This window comes from Haliaeetus leucocephalus, unplaced genomic scaffold (assembly GCF_000737465.1).
Source record: "Haliaeetus leucocephalus isolate CR32 unplaced genomic scaffold, Haliaeetus_leucocephalus-4.0 Scaffold1, whole genome shotgun sequence".
In the NCBI taxonomy this organism is placed as follows: Eukaryota; Metazoa; Chordata; class Aves; order Accipitriformes; family Accipitridae; genus Haliaeetus; species Haliaeetus leucocephalus.
Window position 1 is genome coordinate 11,920,057 of NW_010972437.1, and position 8,159 is coordinate 11,928,215.

Below are 8,159 nucleotides of genomic sequence, written 5' to 3' on the forward strand. Positions count from 1 at the left end.
GGGGAGGGGGGGAATCGCTCTTTGAAATATGTTAGGTTTCTATCCTCAAGGTAACTGCTTCCCTCCATGCCTCCACCCCCAGATCCCATGCCTAAGGTTTAAATAATGGTCTCCACTCTCAGCTGTGGGCAAGGAACGTGCATTTGCCCTGGATCAGGTTTAACTCACCTTCACAATTCATTGAGCAAAAGGTCACTCCTTTTATAAAAACAACTATTTGTTCTGGCTTCTGGAGCATGTACACCATTAAATGACCCCTCAGTACAGAGAATTAGCTAGTGTGACTGATAGTTTCCTACAAGTGTTTTTAGTATCATGCTCCAACAAGAGGTAAACTCTTTAACCTAGATACAGAATGACAGGTTTTGTACAGTAGGAAGAAAAGATCTAGAATGTGTAGTCAAGGCCACACTTTCTTTGCCTTTAGCTTCATAGGCCAAGTTACTGTGGTTGCACTTTGGCTTTCACAATGACTTGTAGAAGCAATGTTGATTGCTTGTTTTTGTAGGTCTGTCTGAAGTTGGCATTTAGTATCTTGTAAAGTACTCTAGTGAGTAGTGTCAGAAAGGCTCTTTAGCATTCAGCAAGGCTACAAGGGCAATAGCTGACCTCTGAGTTCACAGCAACACAGCTGTGACTTGAAAAAACAGTTTACAGCCAATGGGTTCAAATAATTTTTACCACAACTTGAGTGTACTATATCTAATTACAGCTACAAGAACATGACAGCTGAATAAGCAAGAGAAATTACAATGGAATGTTTAGTATAAATCTTAAGTGTCACAAGAAATGCAGAGGGCAAGATGCAATAGACAGCATAGGATGAAGACATGCAAGAAAACTTAGGGAGGGAAGGAGGCTGCTAAAATAATTTATATCAACAGCTGTAGTGTCAAAAACTTTTCTACAGATTCCAGTTTTCTAATTAAAGGGAGGAATAGGGAAAGCCTTCTGCCAGATTTAACAAAAACAAAAGAAAAAACACAAAAAAAGCCCCAAACTATTTATGACAGTATAGAAGAGAGAACACATCAACTATATGAAAAGTGGAAAGAGAACATTTCACCACCAGCTACTTTAGAAGAAGCCGTCACTATGTTCAAGAGAGTGCCTTGTCCCATATTCACTTACCATTCAGCTCTTCAAGGATGAGTTCTGGAGAGCTCATGTAATATAAATCACAAAGTCTCTTGGCACTTTCATAGCCATCTATAATAAAAACACAGGAAGTTACATTTCCCCCTCCATTTTTTTCTTTTCCTCCTTTACAGTTTGCCAAAAAGAAAAACTAAAATTGAAAACACTGTACTGTAAAGGAGATTTTGTATTTTCTCACACAAACTAGGTTTACAGGGAAAAGTGACAAAACTGTATTACACTTTAAATGAAACTTCTCCTCCACGTAGGAAAGAACTAAACAGTATATGAATATCAAGATGTGTATTGGCTCTCAGTGTAGCCGTTCATGTAAGTTTTCAGGATTCTTGTTCTTATCTGCTGAATTTACCTCTAATAACTTCAACAACATTGCAGCTAGGATCAATGCTTCCAATGTGTTTTGGATGAGCTGGATTAATTTTCCCACCAAACAGTAAAGCTGCCAAAAAAGAAAATACTATTTTATTCCCAATATAATTTTATAATTTTAGTTTGTGTCTTCAGTTTTGCTAAACAGAAATTTATAGGCAATCTATAACTCCAATCTTCACCATACTTGAAAGCCTACTATTAATAAATATTTTAAGAAGTGTATTAAGAATGAGTTTATAAATAGCAAGGCAAATAGTGTACTCCTAAGAAGCATTTAAGTACATATTAAGCACTTAAAAATGAGAAGAAAATATGCTGACAATAGTACAGGTATCATTTCCCTTTCTTTCAACAATAGCACCTACAGTGTTGATTAAGGAGCATTCTAATTGAAATGCGACTCATGTAGAAACGGTCTAAAAAATACTGCACATTCTGTGAGGTCACTGGATCAATGCCAAAGCTTTCCTTGTACTCTATTACTCCTTGAGCCATCGTAGGAATTACATCATTGTGTCGATTCCGGATTTTTATCACAGTATCTGTAAAACTAAAATAAATACATTGTTAGTATTTCACTTTCAAGTGAATTTAGTATTATGGCAAACACAGTATCTGCCTACAAAAATGAAGACCATTATGTACAGAAATATCACAGGTCTGCCTATGACAATAAGAAGACAGGTCAGTCTTTACAGCATATTTCAAGCGACTAGCATTGAAACAATCATTACTCAACCTTTATTGATTATTTATAAAATTATTAGTTATTATCTTGATTACTGCCAAGAAAAAGAGAAAATTCTGCCAACCATTTTCACGCAGATCATCCCATGCCTGTCAAATGGCAGTTATGGTCAGCCAATGATGACCAAACCTACTCTACAGGTGAAAAGTTCCACACATCGGTTCCAACATTACAAGTAAGGAACTGGTAAACATTTGGTCAAGCTTAATGTATTCATAGCTTCTTCAGTGTAACCAAAAAAGGTCCTGACCAGAATGATACGGTATAAAAGTGCTTTTTTTCATGTTTTAGTGTACCCTCCTTTTAGGGACAGGGGGTGACGTTACTACAATTCTTATGTAAAGATTGGAGATAGCTGAAATTCTTCCTAGGCTATCATTTTCTTGCCAGTCCTTCTACATAATATTAACATAATATTACCATAATATTAACATATGTGACAGCAAATCCTTACCTATGAATAGCCCCTGAATCTTCTGAGCTTTTGTCCTTAAAGTCAAGGATCTCCTGAAGACTTTGGACATACCTTTAAAGGAAAGAAAAATGACAAAGACCAATTCTAATATGCCTCCTCAGATCCCTTTGGTTAGCAATTTATGGTCTTCCAAGGTTGCTTGTTTCCAAATCATTGTATTTGATACATCCCATTGACCTATCCCCTGTGAATTTTGTTAGATACTTTTGAATCTATTCATGATGTTTTCTTCCAAAATTTCCAGAGCAATAAATACCACAATTTAATCAGAATGCATAAAAGATCTTCTTTGTGTTTTAAACCCAGTAGGTGATCACCTATTTGCAGCCCCAGTGAGTTCTGTTATTAGAAAATCTTCCTGGCTTGTTCATGATTTAAGTATTTCTGCCATCTCTTTCCTTAGATGTGTATTTTCCAAGCTGAAGAATTCTATTTGGTTTCTCCTCACGTAGAAGTTGTTCCAACCCTCTGATTATCCCTCTTGGTCTTTTCTGTTCAGGATGGAGTGACTGAAACTGCATGCAATTCAGAGGAATAATGGGCTAACGCAGTGGTACAATTATATTCCTCCCCATTTGTTACTTAGTTCCTAACACTATTTGCCTTCTTGCCCATCAACTGACATAGTCAGAAAAATATCCCCAGTAGCATCAAAATTTCTTTTTCCATTGTAAGCAAGCAAGCATACAGGGAGACGACGTTCCTCTCTGGGCTCTGCTTTGCATTTGTCCAAGTTGGATTCATTTCCCATCTGATCAATGTCATTTAGTATAATGAGAATTTAAATATTCGTGTTTCATTGATAGCTCTTTTTATATCCAGTCATCTAATCAATCCCACTTATTCACTGGCAGATCTTCTGTTCTCTTAACTTTAAAAGCCTTTCCAGATACCCATGTGCCTTTAGCAGTTGCCAAGCAATCTCCTTGTTTTGCTCTCATCTTACAAAAGCTTATGTTTATGTTTAAGTTCCTTACTTGAAAGCAAATTTTACTCTTCCAATTATGTCTTTTTTATTTTAATAGCCTCATATTCTTTCTGTTGTTTTACATATTTTGGCTTTGGGAGATTCCTATTGCTCTTTCTTTGTATTTTCTACACCTTCCTTTACTCTCAATCTGCAATAACCTGTCTTTTAAATGGTTTCTACTAGCTTTTGCAAGCATTTTGTGCATTAGCCTTCTTCTGTTGGTTTCTTTAACCAGATTCCTCATTTTAGGTAAGTCCCCTATTAAACATTGTTCTGGTGGATTTTTGGTTTTACTGAGTTCTCATACATGACTATCTGCAATACTTAAAGATTTTTAATTCCCTGTGGGTTCTCTGATTGCTCCTAAAGGGTTTTTTCCAAGTTTGTAAATTTAGTTTCTGATTTATGTTACATTGGGATATTTAGTCTAAATAAGCGATGTTCATGTAACGAGCACATGAAATGTTCTTTCTGTGGAAGAGAATTCCTCCAACTTGTATATATGCAGAAAGTCATCTTTAAAGGTATGAAATGATGCTGTTCTTACCAGCTCTGCACCAGCTGAACTGAAGGTGTTCTTAGGAGGTTGTCTGGAAGCAGGCTTATTTCCTTCATTATATTTGCCAATCTCACAGGCAACTCTTGTCGCAGAAACATAAATGAAGTCTTTTCACAAGCATTTTCAGATCCTAAGACCAAAGTAAATATATGGCAGCTTCAGAATAAAGTCAGTACTTACAGTAGAGAACTACACAAACTCTTACTTTCTTGCATAAGAGGTCTGTGGTTTGGTTTTAAAGTTGACAGGCCAGTCTGGTAAGCCAATGTTTCTTTCATGGCAGCGGCCCATTTATATTTCAAAATGTAAACTCAAATTGAAACCTACCAGCCCTGTTGCAGTAACAAGAATGTTCAATATATAAAGTGTAACTCATGCAATAGTTGCCAACCCATACTATTCAACTTTAAATATCACTTCTATCCATGTAAATTGTTCCGTTTTATTTGCAGCAAACATTGACTGTAACTAGTACTGATCAAACAGTATGTCATTCTGAGCATGTCAGAGAGGCAAATGAAACCAGCACAGGAAATGATTTATGGGAATGATGCTTGAGAAGGTATCATAGTCCCATACACCCTGCTTGATCACTGATCTTACTTAATTACCATAACTCATACTGGAACACTTTCAGTAAAAAAATGCTGTAATATTTATCTCATTTTCAGCTAGATCTGTTGTAATTTAAATTCACTGTCTTACAGGAATAGAAGACAGATGAATGAATTCACATGAATACTGAGAGAGAAATTAAAGTAGGACAGCTACAGTGCTTAGTCATGAGAATAGTAGTTCTCCCATATATTTACTTTTTGAATTTTTTACATTTTTAAAAGCTAGAAGCTAAATTACTGCACCTGTTGATAACTGACCTGTCGTTTTATAAGGACAGGTGTCATCTGTGTGGGTGGCAATTAAATGTGGTTATTAAGATCAAGACCTAAATTCACTCCCACAATGCTTGTTTTACTACGCAAGAAAGGAGGGTGTGGAGTGGGGAAGAGGCTAAGAAATGCTGTACTTTATTCTCAGCCACACTTTTTTCTAGATTTCAAGAGTGTCATGTAAACAGCATCTGGACTTACTAACCAGTTCATCTGCTGCAGTGAAGTACATACCTCAGGCTTGGTGTTTCACAACAGGTAACTCCTACAAATTAACTCTCATGTTTCTGCTCAGTTCATTCCTTCCATTTGGCAAGGGAGAGTTGGGGAAGAAGATTAAAGGAAGGGATATGGAAAAAGAGGGAACTGGGAGTGTCTTAAACAGGAAAAATCTTCACCAAATTGAAATGGAGTAGTTTAATGCATCCAGACTCAGATACATCATAAACTACACTGATGAGAGCATGTCAGTTAACTTAATAAAAAATTAATAGCTTACAAGGAATTCCTCCCCAGTGACACTTACCAGTATTATGCGTTGTCTACATATGACCTCTGCCCAGAAACCTTTCATTCTTCTCCCTAGTCAGATTGCACTTCAGGCATGACTGTTACTGGCCTTTTGCTTTTCTCAGCTAAAATTCCATGAACAAGTCAGACTGAAGTATTAGAAGTAAAGATAATCTTCAAATACCTCATATAGTCAGCAAATGACATTCCACTTTTTTATCTGGAGGCTGTATCTTTGCAATCCTGGGTCAAATATGGGAGACAGCTTAGGGTAAACAAGATTTCAGTGAATGGGCAAATGGCTTTGTTTCCCTGTGCAGCTATGGTCTATCTAGGCAAAGAATGGGTAAGACTCTTACAGAAAATACTGTGTGCTTATAACCCAAGATATGACAGATGTATATGACCCAGACCTAAATTTGCATATGGAATATTTAATTTGCTAGATCGAAACCTGGGGCAACTAGAAGCAGACTTTTTCTTTTTTAAAGTTAACATTACCAGATTTTATGATTTCCTTTTTGACTGCTCTCACTTTAGCAAAAGGACCCGAAAAAATCCTGAATGAAAACACCATCAGATTATAATGGCTTACAGAATGTCTTACAGACAAATACTCGGTATTGCACTCTACTCTTTTTTTGCCTTTGTTATTAGTTTTTACTATCTTTACTATTAAATCCTTAAGTAAAAGAGAGAGAGAGAAAATAAAAGTTTTCAAGCTTATCTGTACCTTCCTTATGTTCAGGTACTAACAGCAAAAAAGTAGCCTAACTTTTGACATGAGGAAATACTACTCCTTGAAAATAAACACTGATTTTAAGATAAGCATTATTTTATCGGCATTTTAGTAGTAAAATAACACAGGTCAAAGCAAACTCTGAATTGCGAGATTATCTGCTTAAAAGTATGGTAGCAACAGAATATATGCTGGGGGTCCTGTACAAATCTGGAGTTTTAAATATTGGATACCTTTTATTGCAACATATGAAATGCTGAATAGATGGATGAAGTGAGAGTGGATAGTTAAGAGAAACTTTTCTTTCTAAGTCTTCCTACTTACACAAAGTATGGCGTTCTAGGATTAGTTCTCAGTTATGTTTTACTTACGAAAATGTAAAAAGCAATGTAACTATTACCTAGTTAAATGTTTATACACAACATTTATGTAAACATTTATGCACGTGAGAGCGCCCTGGGTACAATAACAGCATTTATTATAGTATGGCTCCATCCCCAGGCTTTGGAAAGGTTTCTCACGTGACTTACAAGACCTTTCCCTGCATAGTCTTTGCTTTGAAGCAGAACAGAACAATTCCTGTGATCCCTTTTGTTTCCAAGTGGTCAGTCAAACCTGGGAGCATTATGAGTGGTTTTAGCGCAGAGTGTAAGACTGAGGATCCTGTTACCAATGTACTCATTTTCAAGGCTAGATTCCCAGTCCTCCAGAACGGCTCTTGGTGTTTGCGTCCTGCTCCTTCTCTCACACCTCTTCTAAAACAACATCATTTGGGTAAGGTGTTTTTGTAGGGCGCACACACACGTGACTGAGAAGTGACATGATTTCAGCTGCTCGGCGCCAGCTGAGGTTAAACCTTTCTTGTGTTTGGTGGACCTTAAATGGTGGCATGCTGCTAGCTTGCAAAAGGCTTGAAAATCTCACTTGGTCCTGAGTCACTACTCTAACAGTACCAATTGTCAAAACTGCCCCCACCCTCTACCCAACCCTGCAGGTTTTGCAGGAAAAAAACAAACTACTTCTGCGATGCCAAAAACTGGACCGTTCAGCCGAATTTCAACCTTGCCACAGTTCCAGTCTCCGGGGAAGGAGCCCACTGCGCTCCCTCCTTCCGGAAGGAAGCAGAGCCTTTTTCTGCCAAAAAGGACAGTACTAAGAAGCGATAAGCAACAGCTGGGCAACGCGGTAGCGCTAACACGACGGCGGGGGGCGGGGAAGCTCACGGCCGCGCCGGAGCCGCCTCCTGCCTCCCCTCTCGCCCCCCGCTCCCTCACAGGCACCTGCGGGCAGCGGGGCGGGGAGGCGGAGGCGGCGGGCAGCCCGGCGGGGACTCACCGAAGTCCAGGAACTGCTTCATGGAGAGCGGCGAGGGGGAGAAGCGCGAGTAGAAGTCCACCTGCTGCGGGATGCTGCCCGGGGAGGCGCTGCGCAGCAGGGCGCGCAGCAGCCTCATGGCGCGGCTCTCCTCCCCCCTCAGCTCGGCCCGGCCGCCATTTCCCTCCGCGCCACCTCCCCCGGCCCCTGCCCAGGCCGCAGCCTCCTCCGCCGCGCGGCCGGGAGGAGGTGCCCGGAGAGGCGGGTGTCTCCTCCCGGCCCAGCCCCACGCAGCGGCGACGGGGCGGAGGAGAGGGCGGCACCGAGGGAGCGGGGCGGGGGCGCCCGCAGGAGCTCGGCCCCCGCTGGCAGGGTCGCAGCCGTTGAGGCGGCCGCTCCGGCGCCCCCGTGCCTCCGCCGGCCGCCC

The 8,159-nt window shown here is 40.0% G+C and overlaps 1 protein-coding gene across 8 annotated transcripts in view; it reads right to left on the reverse strand.

Annotated features, from left to right (window-relative positions):
* The window catches only part of PDK1 (pyruvate dehydrogenase kinase, isozyme 1), a 15,516-nt gene extending 7,546 nt beyond the window's left edge, over positions 1–7,970 (reverse strand). For 2 of the 8 annotated variants that reach the window (XM_010566669.1, XM_010566660.1), the window contains exons 1-6: positions 7,754–7,970; positions 4,271–4,412; positions 2,733–2,804; positions 1,896–2,080; positions 1,508–1,597; positions 1,132–1,209 (exon numbers count right to left, since the gene is read on the reverse strand). In XM_010566669.1, coding sequence (XP_010564971.1) covers positions 1,132–1,209; positions 1,508–1,597; positions 1,896–2,080; positions 2,733–2,804; positions 4,271–4,412; positions 7,754–7,871 — 685 coding nt within the window. In that variant the 5' untranslated portion in view covers positions 7,872–7,970. Of the gene's footprint in view, positions 1–1,131; positions 1,210–1,507; positions 1,598–1,895; positions 2,081–2,732; positions 2,805–4,270; positions 7,673–7,753 lie in introns of those variants that run through there. The other 6 variants (XM_010566703.1, XM_010566677.1, XM_010566722.1 and 3 more) reach the window with 6 other exon arrangements.
* Positions 7,971–8,159: the final 189 nt, after the last annotated feature.